This window comes from Uloborus diversus, chromosome 7, assembly GCF_026930045.1.
Source record: "Uloborus diversus isolate 005 chromosome 7, Udiv.v.3.1, whole genome shotgun sequence".
NCBI classification, from domain to species: Eukaryota; Metazoa; Arthropoda; class Arachnida; order Araneae; family Uloboridae; genus Uloborus; species Uloborus diversus.
In genome coordinates, this window is record NC_072737.1 from 74,396,798 (window position 1) to 74,422,421 (window position 25,624).

At 34.5% G+C, this 25,624-nt stretch overlaps 1 protein-coding gene across 1 annotated transcript in view; it reads left to right on the plus strand.

Moving 5' to 3' along the window:
• LOC129226551 (VPS35 endosomal protein-sorting factor-like) overlaps positions 1–25,624 on the plus strand; it is a 54,117-nt gene that overhangs the window by 7,610 nt on the left and 20,883 nt on the right. Inside the window, exons 2-11 of the mRNA XM_054861159.1 lie at positions 817–913; positions 2,439–2,648; positions 4,706–4,847; positions 4,932–5,005; positions 15,066–15,194; positions 19,373–19,457; positions 19,907–19,984; positions 22,720–22,864; positions 23,332–23,425; positions 23,605–23,682. Of these exons, the coding sequence (XP_054717134.1) occupies positions 817–913; positions 2,439–2,648; positions 4,706–4,847; positions 4,932–5,005; positions 15,066–15,194; positions 19,373–19,457; positions 19,907–19,984; positions 22,720–22,864; positions 23,332–23,425; positions 23,605–23,682 (1,132 nt within the window). The remainder of the gene's footprint in view (positions 1–816; positions 914–2,438; positions 2,649–4,705; positions 4,848–4,931; positions 5,006–15,065; positions 15,195–19,372; positions 19,458–19,906; positions 19,985–22,719; positions 22,865–23,331; positions 23,426–23,604; positions 23,683–25,624) is intronic.

Sequence of the window (25,624 nt, forward strand, 5' to 3'; positions counted from 1 at the left end):
AAATTTATTAAAATGAAAGATGTTACTGGGCTGAAGTTTAGCACCAAAAACAGGACAAGGGGTCATTGTTTTAAGCTATTTAAATCTCAGGCTAACATGGATGTTAGGAAAAATTATTATTTTAGCAGGGTAGTGGAACCTTGGAACAGTTTATCGGAAGAGGTGGTAATGAGCAAGGGAGTAGATAGTTTTAAGAGGGCTATTGATCTTCACTGGGGATTGTAAATTGACTAGGACCAGTCTAGCTGAGCCCAGAGCCTGTTGCTGGTCGTCACTTTTGTATTTGTATTTAATCCTGATTTATTAAGATTCCCATATCAATTACATTTTCTGCCTGACTAATGACTGAACCCTGTAAATGATAACTCGTACACTTATTTCCATGACCTAAGTGTTGCACTTGACATTTCCCTACATTAAGTACAATACTCCACCTATCCCCCCACTTCATAATATGATCTAAATCCTCTTGAAGCTATTATACTTGTTTTTCATTTTCTACAATCCCCATAATTTTTACATCATCAGCAAAACGATTTATTGAGCAACACAGAATTTGTTGGGTGTCAAAGTTTTAACTGAATCTTCACTGAGTTTTGTTGAAAAAGGTGTCTTTCTCTCCTTCCTTTCTTTGACTATTCTGAGGATTAGACAAGAAGAAAAAGTTTACTATATTTTTATATAATTCTGAAGAATCATGTAAGGAAAAAATTGACTTTTTCAGCAAAAAATGTAGAATGACATAATGTAATGCAATTTTATTTTAATGTACATCATGGTCATGAATATATTTCATGTATTTCTTAAAAAATGTAGGAATGCTGTTCTAAAAAATTATGATGTTGAAAAAAATTATTGGATAAGCAGAAAAGAAGAAGTCTTTGAGCATCCTCTTAAGCCATCATCTATTACTGTAAGTATTTCTAGCTTTTTAAAAAATTTTCTTTAACAAATTGAGTTATACTTCGTTTTTTTTTTCTCATTTCTATTTGAATGCATTTTGCAAAATAACTAAATATTCCTTGAGCTTTGGTAACTCATAAAGCTTTATAAATGAGGAAAGTGCTTCCTCCTATTTTTTTGAAAGTACAATAGAATACCTTTATAACGCCAGCCTATATAACAAAATGCTCATTAAACCGCATAAATTTTAGAAGTAAATAATAAATTTTGCTGTTAAAAAAGTAACTCTGTTCCATCTTGCAAACATAAAAATTGTTTGGCAAATTTAATTGAAACAGGTTTTCATCTTTCCATCTTAATTCAAAACTTTGAAATGATAATTAGTACAGTGGCCGCCACTTATATGAATCGCGTTTGCTCTAAACAATTTTGATTCCAAAAAGAAGCTAATTTAATAAAGCAAAATTTTGTTCAGTTTTTGATGGTTTGATTCATTTAAGCAGTTGATTCAATTAACCACTGATTTAATTAACCAGAACTCACTGTAGTCACAAAAAAAGGAAATTAATTTGAATTCTGAAATTTTGAATTCAAATTATGTTTTTCGCAATCAGGAGTTGCGACAGGACTCGTGGAGACTCATTGGAGTTATTGTTTCTAGAAACGGCTCCTGTCCCCCCCAAGCCTGCCTCTCCTCCTGGGCGGTTACGTGTGCATAGTTGTGTGTGTAAGTGTGTAGGCTTGTGTGTGTGCGTAGACCTGTGTGTATGCACATAGGCGTGTGTGAGTGTATGTGTGTGAGTGTGTGGGCGTGCGTGCGTGTGTGTAGGACATGGATGCCTCCGACCAAGAGAAACGGATAGCTCAGGACCAGAGCAGCCGTGCCGCCTGCAGAGGATGATGGGCTGTGCTGCAGATGCCCCTGGTCCAAGCTGAAAAATGAATCACAACGCCAAGGGCGGTGAAGTGAGGACAATAAACAATCGTGATTGCTCAAAAAAAAAAAAAGCCCCAGCTCTCTCTTGAATATTCAGCTGTTATGCAAACCATGAAGCTAGCAGAAGTGCAGGATAGTTCACTTTCTTTTGATTGTAAAATGTATTTATTTATGTATGAAAATATGTGCATTAATTTATACTATTAGTTTTTTAATACCATTGCAGCTAAAAACTACTTCTGAGGTGCAAATGTATAGATATATTTTGAACATTTATTTCAAAATTTGAAATGATCTGTAAAACCTGCAACTCTGATTCCAAGGTGTACATTATACCTGCTACTGCAATAGTTCAGAAGTGTGATTTAAGATTAAAGATGTGTTCTTTTTTTTTTTTTTTTTTTTTTTTTTTATAAAAATGTACATTTAATGCATCTAAAGCATTCACAATGTCTGATCGATGTTCTTGTAAAACCAATATTTTAAATCTTTAAAAAAAGAAAAAAAAATCATTGTGTAGTTCTGGAAAGCCCCACAACATGCACACCAATTTTTTAATGTACCTTTTACAGAAGTTACGCAAAATATTTATTTGCAGGTTCAAGAAGGGAAAATAAAAAAACGATTTGGTGGCAGCAACACAAGTAGTGCTTCCTCCTCCTTAGCTGGCACTCCAAAGAAAAATGTTTCAGATCCTTTATCTACCTTTCATCCATTAAGTTCTGCCTTGGATGGCAGTGATCCCCTTTCCCAATTTGCTTCTGGATTAGATCCGTTAAGTCAGATGGCAGAGGAGCATGAGCGAGCCGTAAGTAACATTATTATTACTTTTAATTAAAACTTACAGCAAACATACCCCCATAATGATTATAGAAACAAGAAAAATAATAAAAATTTAATTGAGTTTAACATTTAGAAAATTTTAAGAAATTTCTCATCAACTGCTATGTATCATTTTTTAAAAATCATATTGCTACTCTTACTGTCTGTTTTCCTTAGCCAAAACCTCCCGCAAATTCAAATTTGTGCATGCGTCAGGTCTGCTCTGATATTATCAAAATAGGGGTGGAAACCGGGAAGTAAAAGAATGAAAACTAGATAGGAAAAAATAATGTGTTCAACACAGCTCTTCCAAAGTAGCAGCAAAAAAAAAAAAAAAATATTAAGTGCAAGCAGAAAGTGCCCATCCTCAACCTATCGCTCCTTTTTAAAATAGATTCGATCTCGGCTGCTAGTTTTGGCTTTGGAAAATGGGCAGTATGTCGCCCCCTCCCCAAAATAAAAAAAAGGTCCTATATTTTATCCCAACAGGCCGCATTCTGCTATTTAGCCAATCTAATAGTATTTCTCGATGCTCTCAGGTCTATGAAAATTCTGTCATGAGCAATAGCGCAACCAGAAAATAGTTTTTGGGGAATCCGAGAAAATCTTTGAAATTTCAGTCCTATGATCAGTTTTAGAAGGCCTCTCTTGATGTTATAGAGAGGAAGGGTTCGCGAAGTCTCCCATGGAAATTTTTTAGAAATTAAATCCTTAAAAATGCGATCATAAGCAACCTTTGTTGACATTATGGTAAGGGATAAGTTTTGGAACAGTCCCAGATCTTTTTTTTTTGTGAAAAATAGAGCAAAATTGAACCCTTGGGCATTGTGGTGTAATCCACATTCATTCCATTTCATTTAGTTTTGGTTTCTGGTGAATCATTTTACTATTTCAGAGAGTGAGTCAGTGAACTGCTTTTCTCGCGATCGTGAAGCTTTCTGATGACGTCACCAATTCTCATTTGTGAGGTCACTGAACTTTCAGCAAACCGCAAGAAAGTTTTGGTTTGGAAATGATTTTATTGGCCGTTGAACCGCTCCGTGCCGTATTTTGGCTGATGCAATATTTGTTCTAGAAGCTTCCATGAAAAAGTTGATAAAAAGGCGATGCAAAGTTTTTTTTTTGAGAGAGATCATTATTTTTGCGTGCATCGGAACACTGTGAAAAAGGGCCAAGGTTTTTTTTGGCTCAACCGCTCGGCCGCATTATGGCTCCAAAGTAGGCGTGAAGTTTTGTGTGTGTGCTGAAGGATGACTGCCTCTCGTAGCATTTTGTTCTGCGTTATGATGTTACGTTGATATCATATGTTATGCACTTTTATGTCATACGACCATTCTGCCGTTGTAAAAGGATTTTTTTGTGATCTCGCCTACCGGACTGTAAATGTGCTCAAATGTGAATGATAAACCGAATACGCCTGATAACTTTCCGGACTGTTTGCTTCTACTTTCTTTTCTTCATCCCCGGCACCATGACGACTTCTTTTGTACATGAGTAATCCTCGTTAATTTTCTGGTCTCGATTTTCTGTAATGCCAACTTCAAATTAACATTCGGGTTTTCATTATGTATTTTCATAACTTTAAGAAGTTAGAGTTTGTCCCTAAAAACGAATTTGCATGCTCTGGCATTTAAATTAAATTACTTGTGAATCACTTTGTCGCGGGGTGAATTCACCGAGCTCTGGGTTATTCGGATATATCATTTCTAAACATAATTGCTTTCCACTTTACATGAATCACTGGCTGGAATTAGGATAAGGGAGTTATTTTCCAACTCCGTAAGAGATTGCCCCCAATTCTCTTGTAATCATTCTTGTTAAAGAAGAGTTATTGTCATAAATTGTCTTTTTACTCGGTGCAAATAAGCATGCCCCTTATCTATGTCAAAAACAATAAATTCATTTTTACTTTTTTACATGATCTCTTCTACCACCTCATTTGGGATTACGTGACAGGCATTTTGTTGCACACCCCTATTTTGTAGGAAAGACCCTTTATCCATTTTGCAATGCATTTACTATGTTTTGTTTTTGTGCTTTAAGAAAGAAATATCAGCTTCCAGAAAATGTCATTTAGATGATACCTTTGAGCCTTGGTCTGCAAAGAAAGTTGCAATATTGAGTAAATACACTACTTCAGAAAAGTTATCTATCACAACTAGTTTCTTATCTGGAGGAGAAAAAGGTTTGTTTAAAAACATATGCTACAGATAATTTATTTACAATTGTGTAATATTCTGGATATTAATAATTTTTTTCTTCTCTTTAGTGATTGGGAAAACTTCCAGCTCTGTAAGTGACAAAGTTAAGAATAGATTAGAGCAACTGGATGATTTTGAAGAAGTAATTTTCTTATTATATTCTCTTATATTAACATATTTTTGTATGTTCTTGTTTTAACTATACAGTAAACTCCTGATTATACGCGGAATTGGGTGGCACAAGTGCTGCGGATGAATCGCAAAAAAGGCTAAAATGAGGAACAAATGTAAAAAATTGTCCTTCCCCAAAAACTTAGCTGTATTGTTGCATAATACTTTGTTCAGATAGTGAAAATATATGCTGTACAGTAAAAATGTTTGTATTTTTGCACAACAGAACTTAATATCAATAAAGAACTAGTGAATGTACGATGAAGAAAGCACAAAAAGTAAATAAAACGAAAACAACCGAGTTTCAATTTACAAGTTTTAAACAAAAAAACCAGCCATTGGTATTTGCTTTTTCCTATGAAAATATATGTTCCTGATTGTAAATTGACTTGCGGATAATCCGCTCGTGGAGTAGTTTATGCATCATTAGGTCTGTCACTAAAAAATTGAAGTCTTAAAAGTTCAAACCTTTGTAATGTTAATTGTGTACATGCAAGATTTTACAGTAGTTCTTCTAAATAATTTAGTTGTTGTGAGATGTTTGCTATTACAGAGAATTACTTTTTTGAGATTATAACAGTTCACTTGCTGAAAAAATAGAATATTAGTTTAAAATGTACTAGATTATCTTTGTTCTCAAAAATTAACATAATTATACATTATTTATTTTAAATGTGTATAGTTAATCCTTTTTTTATGTATGAAATAAGAATAAAGTACAGGAATGTGGGGCAAAGTGAAATGGTTAAGATGACTGAGTTTTTTCAAAATAAACAAATCGGAAATTTGTTTTGAAAATTACATTACATAAAGACCATTGTATTTTATAATGAAACTTTCATTGAAACAGTATTGTAACGGATTCGGTGCGACTTCCGCTTTCTTGAAATGAAAACACAGTTCTTGATAAAAACACAGGAAATTTATTTACACTATGTACAGGAAAGATCTTCAACAACTGCTAAATTATTCATCAGCAATTAAGCAATTATCACACAACACCGTAAACTCAACGTTTACACACGTATTTACTTCCAAATACGAAAACAACACAGCGAAATGCCTCGCTATAAACAGAGCAAAATGCTCTCCGTTCGAAATCTGAATCGAAACTGACTGTTTATCCATCGCTAACGGCTTAAATACACCGAAAAGAATTTTCCACAACATTCTTACCTCTTCGCGAAATGCGTAGACCGTTATCAATGAAAAGAAAGAAAATAGGGCTCGTATACTTTAGCCGACTGAAAAAGGGGTTGTATATTCATTACGGGAAACTATTTACAGGTTACGTTCCTACAATAATTACTATTTACAGAATTTGTAACATTGCCCCCTTCCTAAGGACTGCACGTCCCGGGCAGTACAATCCCCAGAAAGGGTGCCAAACTTCTATCACAAGTTTACAAATATACACATTAATTAATAACTAACAGATACAGAAAACACAATAATAACAAGAAATATTACTAAACATTAAAAGCAAAAATTATCTGCAACTTTTATGTTATCAACCATGGTTGTTTACGTAATACTCATGAACTATGGCCATAGTATGGGGCTAACCGATCATAATGTACAACCCTAGGTTTTGCATTAGGTGATTTTTGGATCCTCACTACGACGTCATTTAGTCGGTTAAGGACTTTGTAGGGTCCATCCCAATGCGACTGCAATTTGGGTGACAGACCTTTCCGTCGGATGGGATTCCATAACCAAACCTTGTCGCCTTCGTTGAATTCATGTCCAGTAGACCTTGTGTCGTATCGGGTCTTCATCTTCTCCGCCGCGATGTTGATTCGCTCTCGTGCGAAGTTATGAACGTCTTCCAACCGGGCCTGGAGATCCTGGATGTACTCCTCAGGCGATGCAGGCGCATCCGGAGGACGACCGAAGACGAGATCACAAGGTAGCCGAAGCTCTCGTCCGAAGAGCATCTGAGATGGGGCATATCCGGTAGTCTCGTGGACAGCACTGCGGTAGGCCAGCAGGAACAAAGGTAGCTTCTTGTCCCAATCCTGTTGATTTCTGGAGACCATAAGTGAGAGATTGTTCAGGATTGTGCGGTTAAATCTCTCCACCATGCCGTCCGATTGTGGGTGTAGTGGTGTTGTCCTAGTTTTCTCAATTCCGAGAATTTGACATAGGCCCTTAAACACAGCAGAGATGAAATTCCTCCCTTGATCGGAATGAATCTGCAAAGGTGTTCCGTATCTCGAGATCCAGTGTTGGACTAGAGTCTCTGCTACGGTGGTAGCTTCTTGATCTGGAATGGGATACGCTTCGGGCCATTTGGTGAAGTAGTCGATGGAAACAAGAATGTATTTGTTCCCATCAGCAGTTCTTGGTAGAGGACCCAGGATGTCGATCCCAATTCGTTCGAAAGGAGCTCCAACGTTGTACAGATGTAGCTTCCCTCTGCTTCTTTTCTTCGGTCCTTTACGAGCAGAACAGGCGTCACAAGAATGGCACCACTTCTCCACGTCATCCTTCGCCTTGCTCCAGAAGAAGCGCTCCCGAACTTTATTAAGGGTTTTCAAGACACCAAAATGTCCTCCAGTCGCACTACTATGTATTTCTTTCAAAACATCTGAAATCCTTGATCGGGGAAGTAGTAACTGCCACCTAGATGTTTTACCGTCGTCAGATTCCCATTTCCGGTGTAGCACGCCGTTCCGTAAATGGAGTGAGTTCCATAAAGCCCAGTATCTTTTTGTTGCAGGACTGAAGATGGAAACGTCCTGCCAGCTAGGGCGTCGACTGTCACTTTCCATGAACTCTAAAATTGGTTTTATGTCGGGGTCTTCAAGTTGATCTTTTCGAACTTGGTCATCACTCCATGGATCAGGTCGAGGCCTTCGAGATAAAAAGGCCATCCAACTAGCAAATGACGTCATCGTTTGTCGATCCACAATGATATTGGGAAGGGAGCACTTCGATTAATATTTTGGTTAAATAAAACTATTTGGTTTATTTATTATTGTCTTCTGTTATTCAAGTAGCATTACAAGTTCTACTTTTTCATTTGAAAACATAAAAAGGAACCGATAATCATACATTAAAAAATACACTGAGCTTAATTCATAGTCTTACAAAGTATTCAAATAACTAAACACGATTTTATTTTACAATCATGTTAAAACAAAGTGATTAATAAACACAGTTTTATTTTTCATTAGAAATTGTTTTTTAACTAATCGCATTTTAAGTACTCGTATATTGTATTGAAACATTAAGTCTTAAGAAGTATTCAAATAAATAAATGAACTTTCATTTTACAATTACATCAAAACAAAAAATAATATTACTATTGTATTTGAATAAGAATTAAATGAAATTTTAAAAAATAAATAAACATTTTTACTTAAGTAAACGGGAAACAGGACTGCAATATGTTTCAAAGACATAACATCAAATTAAAGTACATAATACCAGATTATTAATGTTAACTTAGCTGAGCAAATTTATGCTTTTAAAAAGACGTGAATGCTTGGGTGCCATCCCCAAAGTAGACGGTGCCCTACCCCCTTCAATTATGAAACCTTCAAAAAAAAAAAAAAAAAAAAAAACCAAAACATCTCCATCTCCCTTAAAATTTCAAGGGCACAGTTATTTATAACTATAGCCGTTGAAAAGCTATCATTACTATGAGACTATGATTCCGACCCCCCCCCCCCTTCGGTGGGCACTCTCGAAAAATTACACAGGAATTCAACTTGAAAAACGTTAATTAAAGCATGAATGATACATCATGAATACTGTATGTTGTATATCAAAAAATGTATTCAATATCTAAACAGCCTTTTTTTTTTTTGGAATTCGGCTACTTTCCCATTTTTAGCTTTTTCTGCTGCTAATGATTCTTGTGTATGTGGGGGGGGGGGGCTTTAATTGTTCATCATTTTAGGCTTTTGAAAAATTATTTTAAAAAGCATTAATTGATGACAAAGTAATATTTTTCAAAAAACTTTTCATAGAATGACCATTTTAGCAACTTTCTTTAATACTTAAAACCTCATATATGTTAAATTTAGATCAACATTTTGCTAAGTATGCTCTTTTAGGAAATCAATGTGACAGTTTTGTGACAGGGGGGAAGGGAGGGGATAACAAGAAGTGTGACATCACGCGTTGTTTATAACAATATGCTCATGTTGAACAGCGTTACATGTAACAAGGAGGAGGGGGGGGGGATTTGTTCAAAAGTTTGTAACATACTTTATAGACAGCCCTTTAATTCAATTTATGTTACAGTTTCAGAGTTCCTGAAAGCTTATTAACAGAAAACCCAAGGAGTTCAAAAAATATGTAGTTCAAGACATTTTGCCCTTTTTAAGCATAAACAAACAAGCATAGAGCATTTGGCAAAAACACGTTGTGTATCCACTGCTCAAAATTAATCTTTCGCAAGCCCAGAAATTATGAATACCGTTAACTTAACCACAATGTGTGCATAAATATCATAAAACCTAAAGACAACAGTGAAAAAAAAACCATATATATATTTTTTAATTTACGCACAGAACCAGCTTGTTTGAATAACATTGCAGGGGCGTAGTTGGGGGGAAATGTTTAAGTATCGAACCCACGACCTCCGGCGTTCAAATCTAATCTTTTATCTCAGAACTACGGAAACCCATCAAGGAATGTTTTTTGATCAAAATAACACATGCTAGCGTATAAAACAATTTAATCGAAACCGAAAATATAAGATTAGTTCAGTTAAAAGCCTGTTTCAATAAACTTGTTTACATTTTTACTGAATATCAACACCAAGTTACGCTTCTGATAGCAACAAGTATATTCGCAGAAAATTTTGACATATGTATATTGTTAGTTTGGAAAATCCATTTCGAATAAATGCGTGTTCAAAGTTGAAAAAATAAAGAAATAAAAAGTTGCAAGTTAACCGTTTCAAATATTAAAGCAGTATGCTGAAATTACAAATTACAGACAAAGATATCGGAAAGGAAACTGACAATTGTTTGTGTAATGGAGGAAAACTTAAGAAATCTTAACTGCATAAAATGTAAATTTGTTTATCTGAGAAAAGAGTACTTACCTCCGAACTTTAAAATTTATTCCATGAGGCGTCCAGCTTTTTGCTTTACATGCAGGTTGTTCGGCAGCGGAACTCGCTGACTCGCTTTTCACTCAGCAGATACTTAAGACTTATATTATACATATATTTTTTAATTGCCTCTACATTCCGGTACGTGGGAAGGAAGAGATAAATCCAACAGAATTGTATTCAAAAATGTGCATCCGAAGTTACATATTTCCTATTTCATCTATATCAACCAGAGCAAGCAACACTACTGGTAAACTGCACTGTTTTTAAGTTTCGCGCCAAGTTCAAAGATCGACTACTGGTGGCGTAACGAAGCGGGGGGGAGGGGAGTTGTCTGGCCTGTTATCACGTGGGTCTCGATCAGGTTCTGATGATGTTGGAGTCACTGTCACCTGATAGGCGGTAGGGCTAGTCGTTCCATACTGTTTCTCGATTCGGGAACAATAGTGGCAGTTCTCAGGACAGGGTCTCCTTGATAAAGCGTCAGCATTACCGTGAGATAACCCTTTTCGATGCTTGATCTCCATGTCATATTCCTGGAGCCGCTGTATCCATCTGGCTATCTGGCCTTCCGGATTTTTGAAGTTCAAAAGCCAAGTTAATGAGGCATGATCTGTCCGAAGCAGAAATTTTCGGCCGTAGAGGTAATGATGGAAGTGTTCTACAGCTTTCACTATGGCCAGTAACTCCTTTCTGGTGACGCAGTAATTTCGCTCCGACTTTGATAAGCATTTGCTCCAGTAAGCGATGACATGTTCATTTCCGTCAATTTCTTGGGATAAAACAGCTCCGATGCCCTCGTTGCTCGCATCAGTGTCCAGGATGAAGGATTTTTCAGGCTGAGGATAGGCGAGGATAGGCGTTGATGTTAAAGCCTCCTTCAGTCGTAGAAATGCATCTTCGCATTCTTTGGACCATTCGAACTTTTGCTTGCTCTCCGTCAGCTTATGCAAAGGTCGTGCAATGTTGGAAAAACCCTTTACAAACTTCCTGTAGTAGGTGCAGAGCCCCAGGAAACTTCGCAGCTGATGGATGTTTTCGGGACGACTCCAACTCTTGACAGCAGACACCTTTTCTGGATCGGTTTGTACACCTTCAGAAGAGATGATGTGACCAAGGTAGTTCACTTCCCGGCGGAACAAATTACATTTGGACGGGCTTAACTTCAGATTGGCTTCCTTAAGCTTTTGCAGCACCTTCCTAAGATTTGCCAGATGTTCTTCGAAACTGCGTCCCACGATGATAATATCGTCTAAGTAGACCAGACAGGATTCGTAGGAAAGTCCTCTTAACACTGTCTCCATAAGACGCTCGAACGTAGCTGGTGCATTGCAGAGGCCGAAGGGCATCACTTTAAACTGCCATAAGCCTTGTTCAGTTGTAAATGCTGTCTTTTCTCGGTCATCAGGGTGTATCTCAACCTGCCAGTAGCCGCTCTTCAAGTCCAGGGTCGAAAACCACTTGTGTCCGGAAAGAGTGTCCAAGGTGTCGTCTATCCGTGGAAGAGGGTAGCTGTCTTTCTTGGTGATTTCATTCAGCCGTCGGTAATCGACACAAAATCTGGTAGAGCCATCCTTCTTTCGGACCAAGACGATGGGAGAGGCCCAAGGACTGGATGACGGTTCGATTACATCATTCTCCTTCATCTCTTTCAGGAGGGTCTCAACCTCTTCCTTCTTGGCGAACGGTAGTCGTCTTGGATGCTGTTTAATAGGGGGGTGTTCTCCAGTGTAGATCCTATGCTGCGTTAAATTCGTACGGCCAACATCCTCCGATGTAGATGAAAACAGATGCTTGAAGTCATCCACCAATTGTTCCGCAGCAGTTCTTTGGTCTTTCGTTAATGGTGCACTCCCAATTAACTTCGATGTCAAGGACTCAGAAGACACAGTCTCGGGGGAATTGATTCTTCTAATGATGCAGTTTACTGGAGTACAAGTTGCTAACACTTCACCTTTCCGGATATTCCTTGGCCTTTCACTCACGTTGGCGACTCTCACAGGAATTACATCCTTAGAAAGGTCTACAAGCGTAGATGCCACCAGCACTCCTTTTAGGTTATTGCTTAGGTTAGGGTATTCAATGAGTCCAAATCGAAAACTATTGCTTTCTTCAAGGGAGCCAGGTATTAATGATTCTGACCTTGAGGGAATCGATAAATCTGTTTGAGCTATTATTTGATGAGCGGATTTTACATCACTTTCTGCAGGGAAAACGGCAATGTCTTCTCTCATCGAGTGCAGCTCATTAGTCTTGAAGTCGAGAGTGAAGTCATATTTCTTCAAAAAGTCCAATCCGAGAATGAAGGGGTCCGTGATATTAGCGACGAATGCCGTATGATGGTAGGTGGCATTCCCAAACACTATTTCCAAGTCCACTTTACCGTCAATCTCAATTTTGTCACCTGTCACAGTCTGGAGACTTACGCGTGGCGATGTCCACAGCAGTTTCAATCCAAATTCACGAGCCACATCTGTCCTAATGATTGTCACATTGGCTCCAGTGTCAACAATCAGTCTGCAGGGGTTCCCATTTACATGTGCGTAAATGAAAAGTCCATCACTGCCACTACTAGAAGAGGAAATCTGCAGAGCTTTAGTGGTGGTGATTTCCTTCCCTCGCGTAGCTTGGCGAGCCGGACAACTCCTTCGCAGGTGTCCTTCACTACCGCATTTCCAGCACTTCTGCTCTTGTTTCTTTTGGGCTGTTATGCTGCTCAAATGTCTTGTCAAGTCACCGAGTTGTCTCTCAAGTTCAGCGAGGTGGGACGACCTGGAATCAGACTCATCAGCTTCCTGAGTCCGGATTAGATGGCGATCCACACGGGTTGCTTCTTGGGCGGCCTCGTATCTCATCGCATACCCAACGGCAGAATTCAGGTCTTTGACATCCGCCATCCGTAGAGCTTTCTGGATTTCCGGATCTCGAACCCCGTCGATGTAGTAGTTGAGTGCCAGGTGGTCTCGAACATCCGCAGGACAGTCGCAAAAAGCAAGATGAGACAGTCTCTCGACGTCCGCCGCTAGCTCTTGCAGGGTTTCCCCGGTTTTCTGGAAACGGTACTTCAACTGGAGTCGGCTGAAGTCTTTCTGGCACTTCTCACCGAAGCGAAGCTCCAACGCAGATGTGAGGGCGGCGAAATCCAGGCGCTGGCTGTCCGGAAGGGTCTGAAAAATGTCCGCTGCGTCACCTCTCAGGGATGCTGCAAGATGGCAGGCCTTGGTAGCAGAGTCCCATCCGTTCGCTTCCGCCACTATCATGAATTGGGTCTTGTACACCTGCCACGAACTTTTCCCATCAAATGTGGCCAGTTTAATGGACGGTCGAGCAACAGATGTGGGAGCGCAAAACTGTACAGAGCTGTTTTTCGCGGTCGCCAATCTCCTTTCCAGGTCTTTAAAGATGTCTTCTTTAAGTTGATGAAATTTTCTATCTTCTTCTTCCAGTTTATTTTCTACAGCATTGCATCGGCCTTCAACGGAACTTAATTTTTCTTCAAATTTCTCTTCGATTTTATTTTCCACTGCGATGAATCGGCCTTCAACTGCCTCAAACTTTCCTTCAATAGCATCAACTTGATGCTCTATCTCATTAAATTTATTTTCCATCACAGTCTTTACCGAAGTAAGATCGTTTTTAATTTCCTCTTGGTTAGAAACTAGGTCATTTTTCAGCACCGTTAAATCACTTTTCAATTGGTTTTGATTAGCCGCCATATCATTCTTTAATTGTTCTTGATTAGCTGCCATATCATTTTTTAATTGTTCTTGATTAGCTGTAAAACTTGCAGTCAAGTCACTTTTTAATTGTTCTTGATTAGCTGTAGAACTTGCAGTCAAGTCACTTTTTAATTGTTCTTGATTAGTAGCCATATCACTCTTCACAGAGGTGATTGCGTCAAGAAGTTGTTTTAATTGTTCATCCATTGCGCGAGTAATCACCATAAAAAATAAAGTCCTAATTCAAAAAAAGTCTTTATGAAAAAATGTCCAAAGTCACACTTACTCCAAGAAAGTCCAGAAGAAGCCCCACGTTGGGCGCCAAATTGTAACGGATTCGGTGCGACTTCCGCTTTCTTGAAATGAAAACACAGTTCTTGATAAAAACACAGGAAATTTATTTACACTATGTACAGGAAAGATCTTCAACAACTGCTAAATTATTCATCAGCAATTAAGCAATTATCACACAACACCGTAAACTCAACGTTTACACACGTATTTACTTCCAAATACGAAAACAACACAGCGAAATGCCTCGCTATAAACAGAGCAAAATGCTCTCCGTTCGAAATCTGAATCGAAACTGACTGTTTATCCATCGCTAACGGCTTAAATACACCGAAAAGAATTTTCCACAACATTCTTACCTCTTCGCGAAATGCGTAGACCGTTATCAATGAAAAGAAAGAAAATAGGGCTCGTATACTTTAGCCGACTGAAAAAGGGGTTGTATATTCATTACGGGAAACTATTTACAGGTTACGTTCCTACAATAATTACTATTTACAGAATTTGTAACAGTATTTTTTATTTTTGGCAGTTAAATTGAGTCTTCAAAAAAATGTGAAAAATTTTCACTTTTTTTTTTCATGGGGCAAAGTGAAAAATAATACATTTTTCTAATGAACTATTTTCTATTCGATTATAAAACATATTTTTAATCAAAGGAATCAGTAAATAAAAGGTTGAATGAATAAATGAAAAGATAATAAAATAAAAAACGAATAATTAAATTAATAAATCAATTTATGAAGAAAAATAAATGAGCAAGTAAAAGAAAGAATGAATTAGAAAATAAGTGAATGAATGAGAAGTGAATGAATAATGACTGAACATAATTTGCATTTGAAAATATGTGTCCTATATCCGCTGTGAGCATGCACTTCCTGATGAATTGGTTGATGATGGAAATATTTTTACATTGAAGTAGAAAACTAACCCTAATTTTGCTATTCTAGGGATCTGTGAAAGAAATGCTCAACTTGTCTCAACAAGAGTATGTAAATCGTATTGAAGAGCTAAATCAAGCCCTACGAGAGTCTTGGGAGCAGGATCAGCGGGTCAAAGCTTTAAAAATAGGAATTCAGGTCATTAGAGTGTTCTTTTAGCGTTTTGTTCTAACATGTTACTATTGTTTAAGTTAAATAAAAAAATTTGTAATTTTCATTAATAATTCTTTAACTCATCATTTTTATCTAATTTTAATTTTTGTCTCTCTTAATGATTCTTAAATTTATTTAAATGAAATTGTCATTTGCTACTACAATGCCAGCTGTTATGTTCTGTTCCTAATATCACACTTATTGGGAGACAAAAAAAGATAAGCAATGTGTCTGAAAATACAATGTAACCAAATTCATTAAAAATGTTGATTCATTTGGGCATATATATATGTAAATAATATGTGCACCTACAAATGCTGAATTGATTTTCATATTAATTTAACTTTCTTGGTTAAAACAAGAATAGATGAAAATTAGTATGTCTATTACTTCTTACGAAGGTTGCGTGAAGGTAAGGCTCTGGCCTTCTATGCCTTGAACCCGTGTTCTGACCACCCACCTGAGGTGGCCAGTCGGTGGATTTTTGAGATGCAGAAAATCATCAGCGCCCATGTCGTATGATTATGCGGCATGTAAAAGATCCCTTGGGTATTTGTTTAGCTTAGAATTCCCTCGGCAAAATTTAAATTCCTTGTGCTGTTTTGCATTAAAGAGAGCCCAAGTGCCTCCATCTGGTGGAAACTGGGCATCAAAAACTACTTGTTCCATGTATCAGCGCCTTAATGGTGGCACATGAAAGACTGATGTCTTGTGGGGGAGTGCACTGGGTCTGGTTGTGGCCAAATGGCCTCTTGCACAGCCCTACTGGAAACAAAAAAAAAAAAAAAAAAAAAAAAATTACTTCCTCAAAGTAAATTTAATTGAAAGCCTTTTAATTGGCTTTTAGCAAAATAAGTCAGAAGCTACAGCTTAATTTATAGCAGGGTTGGAAAAAAAACTTTTTTTTTTTTTACACCAAAAAACCTTTTTTTTTTTGTTTTAAACCAGTTTTTTTTTTTGGTTTAAGCAGGGTTTATTTGGTTCAAACTAATTGCTAGAATAACGATTTTATTTTGGGAAAATCATGAATATTTAATGATTTAATTGTTAATGAATGTTTAATGTTCACATTTGTACTTAATTACATGATGATTAATTAAATAATTGAAAGTAAAATCTTGTAATTTCATTTCCTCATAAGTAGCGCTTTCTATAGGAGAAATAGTTTGAAAATCTTTAACTACTAAAAAAGTACTATAAATTTAATCAATAGACCTTGGCACAGATGAATAATCAAAGAAATTTGCTGTGAGAGTTAAAGATGTAATTATAAATAACCAAGAATAAAAGCTTGTAAATCGATTTCCTCATAATTGTAGCTTTCTATGATAAATATTTCAATAAATGTGAAGTTGAAATCAAGTATTCTAAGCATAGAAAGTATCTTACAGTATCTACAAATGAATCACAAGTCTGATGTACATTACACAATTTTAAAAATCAGAAGACCAACACACATTTTTTTTCTAAATTAAAAATATATATATATGATAGATAACGTAATATTTTATGTTATGTAGCATTGAGAGGACTTATACAAATAGGACAAATGAGGCAGTGAGAAGCAAATGGATATAAGTGGACATTTTCAAGTTTTGAGTAAAACGAGTTGAAAGATAATGTCCTAGGTCGACTTTCATTGAATTTGTTTCTAAATCATGCTGTACAGCAGCACTTACCAGTGCTAATAGTACTATCAATGATTTTCTTTGGTACTATTATCTCTTGCTCCAAGACAGAGGAGAGGTTCCCCTACTACTTGTACTGGTTATCTCCAAATTTTTAATTTTGCCACTTACATCCCTTTGATTCTCACTGCCCCAAATAGGCTCTAAAAAAATCATTATGTTTTTCATTGGAAACGTTATTTCTCCTGATTTAATGCGTTTAGAAATCCAATTTCTTTTTTAAAAAATCATTTCAATTAAAACCCTCAAATAAAAAGACAAGTTCTGAAGTTTTTTTTCCAATACCCAAATGTATTCCTTATTTTTTACATTCCAAATCCAAAAAATAAAATTATTTTTTTAACACATCTGAATAAAAGACATTTTACCAGGGTTGGCCGAATTGGACCCAATTGGGTTGGACCCAATGGGTTTTTTTGAAAAAACCCACTTAAAAAAACCCATTATTTAACCCACTTTTGGGTTTTTTTTAATTTTCTGAGAAGTTTTTTTAAAAAAGTAATTAATTTAAATACTTCACAATTTAAACTTCTTTTTTATTTGTTCTTCACCACCACAGACAATGAACATAAAAAATGAACTTTGAACTTTAATAGTATTTCTTAATTCTTAACGGCATTAAAAAAATACGTCAAAGATTTTAAATAAATGTATTTAACTTTTTTCTTTAACTGGTCAATAAATAACTCAAATTATATTGACCAAGTCCTGTCACGTCTGATTTTCTCAATATTTGTAGATTGTACAGAGGAAACTAATCTAGTTAAAAGGCTTTCACGTGAATTAGTTTCTGTTAACCAACACGTCACAAATCTCGAATAAACACAAGGTATATTTTTTAGAAATAATCAGATTTTTCAAACGGTCGACAGAAAACAGAACGGGTACAGTATTTTCATTATCTTACGAAAAGTTTAGTATTTCTTACTCTGTACACAGAAATAGAAAAACAGGCAACATAAAATTCAAAGAAATGTCTTGATTAAGCTGGAATTTCGTAAAAAGGGATTTAAACTACTTGAGGTTCTACAGTAGTTTTGCATAACAAAATGAAATACAATAAAGTAAAATGCAAAGAAAAAATGTAGTAATTAAAAACAAACAATAGATTTTATCACTTGAGAAGTAACTTTGCCTTAACTGTTGGTAATAATGAAAATTAAAAAACTTCAAACTTCACCATTCTTGGGGTTTTTTCGTCTTTTATACTTCTCTTCAGAAAACGCTAAATTTTAACTAGTTTTCCAGCTTTTTTTACCCGAAGACACTTTTTACACTTTGTCCATATACTTACGCTACAATACGCTGCAAGTACCCCACATTTTCCCTAAAAAAGACAAAAAAAAACCCACATTTATTTAAAAAAACCCAACTTTGGTTGGGTTTTTTTGGGTTTTATTTTAAAAAACCCTGGGTCCATGGGCTTCTTTGAAAAAACCCGGGTTTTTGCCAACCCTGCATTTTACAATTAAAAATTAATGTTCATTTATTCTTCTACCATTTATAAATCATCCATTTATTATATTGGGATTAAAAAAGTTCTTTAAAAGGTGAAACTTTGACACTAAATTTGTTATAAGAGCACAGAGTTACAGGGATATTTTCTGTTTTCAAAATTTTATGCATCTTTTTTTTTTGCTCTGATTGCATCATCTATCATGGATGTCAGAAAGTGTGTGATTTTTTTTTCTTGTTATTTAAATATTTTATGGAGTTTAGATTTATATACACAATAGATTGCTTAAATGATACATAATTTATCTCTATAAATCTTAAGTAATAAAGCAATTTCGGTAGTAAAACTAAGTAATTTCTGAAATATGCTTTTTGGGCTTTTTGAAATGTAGAAGAGAAATGAAAGAAAATAAATGATAAAGACAATAAAAACGTTGGATTTTATTAAAATCTAGTTTTAGAAAAACATAGTTGGTCTGCTTTATATTTATGCATCTGTAAGAAAAGTTGCATTAAGAAAGAAAAGAAAAACTATTGAGCAAATTTACGTTACATTAAAAAAAAAAAAGAGTTTGCAAATTTATTAATGTGTAATATATCTCCAAAGCTTTGGTAGTTACTTTGTATTAATTGGATTTTACATTTTCCAATCGTATGAAAAATTTATGGAAACATTTGGGGGAAAACAATTTAGTTTTTCAAAAAAAAAAAAAAAAAAAATCATTCAAAACAGTATGGTTAAAAAAAAAAAAAAAACCCTTGTGGTTTAAACCAAACAACGTCTGCACAGCTAGTTCAGGTGAATGCATTTTTGATTCATTGATTAAATAGAGAAGAAAAAGCTTTTTCTGAGATATAATATTTTAACTATGTCAGTGGTCTCAAATTAAAGCCTTGTTACCTTTTATTTTTCTGATGGCAAAGGAAAAGTGCAACATATCTGAAAGAGAGATACATCATGGGATTACTGTATTTAAAATGATATGCTTCCATTAAAAGTTTTTTTTTTTTTTCTTTTAGAGTGCCAAGCTTTTAGTTGATACTGCTGTAATACAATTTTATCCCAGCAAATTTGTTCTAATTACAGACATTCTGGATAACTTTGGTAAGAATGGGCTAATGTTTTTACTTGTATAATTTAATTATTCTAAAATTTAACTATAAATCTTGAATGAAAATATTTTTTATTTTTACATTCCAGAACATTAAAAGAAGGAGGGAGGGAACTGAATTGAAAAGCTCCTGTTATTTGTATTATGTAATTGTTCATTTAAAAATAATCTTAAGCAAGTCACCGTTGTCTGGGGAGAATGTTAATATAATTTAGATTTTTCACAGTGAAAACTGCTCCCACGAATACGTAAACACATTAATTTCTGAAAGCCAGGTCCAGAGGGGCAATTTCTCATCCAAATCCTCCTTAATGACAAACTTGATCTGTAGAAAATTTGTTTGTGGCATCTTTCCTTCAGTTTTATGTTGATCATACTCTTCATACACACACTGTGCTCTCCATGTTTTCTTCTTTTTTAAATTTTAATACTTTGCTTTTAGGTAATTTAGTGTATCAAAGAATTCATTCCAAAGCTGAGCATCATAAACCAGGAAGCAAAAACCCAACACCTCTACCTGGTAAATACTTTGTGTTACATGCATTTTTCACTCCCGATATTCTTTCATATATACAGTACATTCCCAATTATCCATGGAATAGAGTGGCATGGTAACCGCAGATCAGGATCGTAACCAGATCTTTGTTTTGGGGAGGGTTTTATCAACCTATTTCTCATGAAATCTGTATGACCAATATATTTATAATTTCTTTCGTATAGTCTACTGATTTTTGTTTCAATAGCTTATTTAATTGAAGGGAGGCTACTTTACGAGATGAAACATCAGCAAATGTAAATGGTGCCATGTGTATTAAATGAAAAAAAAAACAATAAATCTGACGTCTACATAACTTGCCCCTTATCAAATACTCGATGCCATTTTAATAACTCAAAAGAATAGATATGTGTACCCGCGTACGTGCATTTGAAGAGAAGCATCTGAAATTCATAATTTTTGACTCTTGCAAAATGTGTTAAATACAGAGTTTAGAACTTTTAAATTAAAAACACTTTGATGTTTTTGTCTTTGTTGTTCAAAATCTGAACAAAAATGCTGTATTGTTTTGTAAGAAATGGTTTTTGCAATAACTACACTAAAAATAAATGCTGGAGATAAAGCACTGAGTTTGTACAATTTGTTGATAATAATGAATTCATTTTTTAAATGTAATTGAAAAGAATAAATAAATAAACTCAGAAGTAATAAGTTTTTCAGTAAAAAAAAACACAATAAAAAGCATATCTGGAGTTTAAAAAATGACAACTAAAAACAAGAGTTTGTAAAAAAATTTGTGAAAAAGCTGAACATATTTTTGGAATTGTGAAAGGTCACGGATAAACCGCCACGCGAAAAAGCCACCCACGGATAATCAAGAGTTTACTGTAGTAGGTGCAAATTTTTATTTCACTGTTATTCTTGTAGTTATAAAATTTTATGAGGAGTAAAGTTATAGTTGTGTATGACAAGACTTGTTCATAAGGGATTTTGTTTATTTATGACATTACTCTCATGTATATCTCTTTAGAACTAAATTATTAAATTAAAGTGTAAAAAAAAAGAGGAAAAGAATTTAAATGGTTTCAAGAGAAACAGATACAGTTAAGTGGTTTGAAGTAATCCTTTAGTGAATTACTTGTTGCTAGTTTAAGCGTTGAAAATACAGAAGAACCTTATTTATGTGGATTAAATTTGTAGCGTTAAAAAAACATGTGTTCATACAGAAAATTTTTAATTTATGATATCAGAAAGACATCAAGGTATGCTGAATATCCACTTTTGGTTTTTATTAAATATACAGCTCCTGCATGGATTGTACAATAAATTACGGTAATCTAACAACTCCTCTGCAGCTGAACTACAATGATGAAACATAGATCGACCTTGCTTTATTCAAACAACCAATGTGGCAGGATGAAGCAAAAGGATATAAGTGGACATTTAGAGTTTTGCGTAAAACACGTTTAAAGATAAAATCCTAAGTAGGCTTTCGTTGAAAAGCTTTTCTAAATCATGCTGTATAGTAGCACCTACCAGAGCTACTAGTACTACATAACCTCTTTCCCCAAGACACAGATGTGCACCAACCATTTGTACTGGTTATCTCCAAATTTTTAATTTTGGCTCTTATATCCCTTTGCTTCTCATTGCCTCAAATGTGTTTGAACCGGAAGACAGTTGATCAGATCTTTGTAGAAGAAATTATGTGAAAAATTGTTGTGAAAGCTTTTTGTCTTTTAAACAATTCTATGTGATTTTTCTACAAAATATAGTAGTTTTTTTGTGGTAATGAATTTTAGTCTGCTTATTTAATGATCTGTTTTGCTTATCACCTGTACTAGCAAGATTATAATGAATTCTGATTATCCAGATTGCCTTTGATCCCAGTTAGGCCGGATGCACGAGGTTTTACTGAATAAACTTTTTACATTCACATTTTGCTAGCTTATGTGCTTTAAATTTAGTTCTTTATTTACATATTCAAATCCTTTTCACAATTTCTATTTCTAGCAAATAAATTATGTATGTATTAAGACCAAAAAGTGTTTTTGACACTCTTAATTCCTTTAGGTGGTAACTTTGATCAAGAAAATTATTTCTTTTGAAATAAAGGCTGAATTATAGAAAATCTATTTCACTAACCATCAGAGTTTGGATGCAGCTTATTTAGAAGTGAAGTATCCTAATCAAAATTTTCGCACAAATTTGTGAGATGTACACATGATGGATAAATCTTTGAAAACTTTCAATAATCTGGGCTGGAGCTTTTCCCTTCTATATTCAGTAAATTACCGCCCATTAGCCAGGGCTAAAGCAAAAATACGTGAAATACACCGCCAGCTCAGTCATTTCCAGCCGAGGACTGCAGTTTTGTGCTTATTAGCACTCATCAGCCCGGCATAGGAAAGTGACTGAGCTGGAGATGGAAAACCTCGTCTGCTAATTCTATATTAGCTACCAGTTTGTTTCGCACTCTTGGCTTCCTTAAGAGGTTTTCCATCTCCAGCTCAGTCACTTTCCTATGCCGGGCTGATGAGTGCTAATAAGCACGAAACTGCAGTCCTCGGCTGGAAATGACTGAGCTGGCGGTGTATTTCACGTACTTTTCCCTTCTAGTTTTGTTAGCATATAATTTGAATCCTTACACAACCTATTATGAGGGATTGATTTTTTGAAGAAAATCTTTTAGTTTATGTTTTAATTATTTGTTTAAAAACATGGATGTTTTTTAACATAGTAATTTTACTCCTTTACAGAACGCTTTACACCAGACCAAGTTCCTGAATCTGCCAAAGAAACTTGTAGAAACTGGTTTTTCAAAATTGCATCCATCAGGGAATTAATACCAAGATTTTACATGGAGACTGCTATCCTTAAATCTTACAGTTTCCTTACTCAGGGGTTAGTGTATTGAAATAAAGTTCTCTCTATTTTTTTCCCCATTTGTTTTATGTTTATTTGAAATTCTGCATAAATTTATAATCTCCCTAGACCAAAAAAGAGACAAGGACTCCCTGGACTTCCTGATAAAAAGACACAATAGGCACTTTCTGATAATAATTTTCTATTAGAACATTGTTCAGCTAAAATTGGCTGATAAATAGATAATCTGCAGGGCCGATCATGAGTTATTACTGATTAATCAGTGCATCCCTAATTTTAACCTCTTAAAGTTAAGACTGAGACCCCTTTTTGGTACCTTTTTTTTAGAATTTAAATTCCCTTATATCTAGGGAAAAACTAAAAATCTGTTGGAAGCCCTGAATGTCTTAAATTTCTAATTGTTCATTTATTTTAATGCTTTGTTTTCCTAGACATTATTTTTATTGTTGTATTGTAATTATTATTGATACTACTGTTTTCTTCAGTGAATATTCCAAAGCCCTAATTCGCCTCACAAAAATGATCAGAGGAATTGGTGACCCTTTGGTAGCAGCTTATGCCCGTTGTTATCTTTGCAGAGTAAGGCATTTTGAAACTAAATACATGTATTTTACTTTCTGTTTAATGTTTTATTTTTACTTATAAACAAAAAATACAATGAAATTTGTCAATTAAGGTTCAATGTTAGCGCAACAATTTAATAAAAGTTGTTAAATTCAGAATATCTTACTGTGTCTAAAATTCACATCAATTTATAGGTTGGTATGTCTGTTGCTCCTGAAGCACATGAGCATCTCCGAGAAAATTTTTGGGATTTTCTTATGATGTATAATCAGGTAATTTAATATTGCATTACATTTTTTATTGTTATCCTCTGCAGAATTCTCCAAACATTCTAAATTTAACAAAAATGTTTTAATGTATAATCCATGTCAACTCAGACGGGGTTTACCTTCATAATCTCAGAAGTTTTTGATTTTAAAGTACGTTAAAATTTGGGAAAAAGTGAGTTAAAGGCATATTTTTGAATTTCCCCAAAAAAAATTTCGCTTGAAATACAGCTCGCCAAAGATAGCAACCAGAGCCTCATTTCTCAGTTGCGATTTTTGACAAAATTTTCAGACTTTATTTACATAACGGTGCATTATAATTTGTTGCATTTTTATTATTTTTTTGGACAGATAATCCTTTTCTCTGTAAAGTTATATGCACTATTTAAAAGTATGAGTTCAAATTTCTTGCTGCATTTTATTGAAAAAAAAAAAAAAAAGAAAAGGGCTATCAATTTTGAATTTTTTTCAAAATTGCTAATTATTATTTTTTTAAATTGTTGATCAGTAGAACCATTGAGTAGTCCATTCCCTGAAAAGAAGAACTTTTGAGTTAACTTTTAAGTTAAGCAGGTTTTGAAGCATTTGAAAATTTGAGTTTTTTTTTTCAGGAACTTTATATGCAAAGACAGACTTGAAAATTTAAAATTTTATTTTTCAGAAAGTGGTGAGAAGACACTTTTAATTTAGTTACATAGCAATGTTATCATTTTTTCTTGCCACTTCATCCAGGATTATTTTTATAAAAGCAAGAAGTAACTACACTAAATGAATTTGGCACTGCACAAAAAGGTTAGATGCAAAGGTAAATTTTGGCCTGTAGCTTGGCTTAAGATTGCATTCTTGTTTTCATAAAATATAAAATTTCTGAATAAAGCGGAAACTAAAAATGAAAACGGGGCTTTATAGCTAAATTGAAAGTGTTTTCTGGCCATTTGCTAGTAAATAAAATTTTGAATTTCAAGTTTACATTTACATAAAGAGTTCCTAAAAAAACTCTGATTTTTTTCAAATGCCTCTAGAACCTGTTTAACTCACAAGTGAAAGCTCTCCTTTTCAGGGAATCTAGGTCTCAATTACGGATCAACAATTAAAAAAAAACATTATTGTAATTGGCAACTTTTAAAAAGTTCAAGAATTGATTAAAAAAAAAATTTTGAGAAGAATGTAGCAAGCCAAATTAAGCATTTATTTCCAAATAATGCACATTGTTTCAGAGAGAAAATGTTTTTCTTTGAAATAATATTAATGAAACGCAATAAAATATCGTAGACTGTTCCGTAGATGAGATAAATCAATTTGAAGATTTTGTCAAATATTGCCCAGTGAAGAAGGTTGCCCAGGTTGCCACCAATGACAAACTGTAACTCAAGCCAGGAATTTTTTCGGGAGAAACAAAACTGTGCTTGTAACTTGCTTTTTTCTGGATTTTAACATATGTTAAATTTAAAAATTTCCGAGTCTAGAAGGTAAGATTTTTTACTATCTTTACCTGAATTGACCTGCACTCTGTCTTAAGTACTTTACATGAGTTTTAATTTTTATGCATAGTCTTTTCTATATGTTACATGTTATTAAGCTATGAAAGATGTTTAAGTAGTACACAACAAATTTGTTAATTATTTTGATTTGTCTTTTATGAATTTTAGGCCATAGTAGTCTTAAGGTGATTATAAGGTTTGTTTTATTTATTACTAATATGATTTTCTTGGCAAATTAATTATCTTATTAAGTTTATTCCCAAATTTATTTATTCATGAAATTTACTATTTTTAACTCATTAAGAGATTATTTGAATTTTCTATGTTATAATTTGATATTTTGTATTTGAAGGAAAACAAATGCCTTCAGAATTACAAATATGTTTTTAATGTGCAAAATGTTTTAAATGTATTGAGAGCTTAGCTTATTAATTTGTCAAATTTGCTTTCATTTTTTACTGGTAATA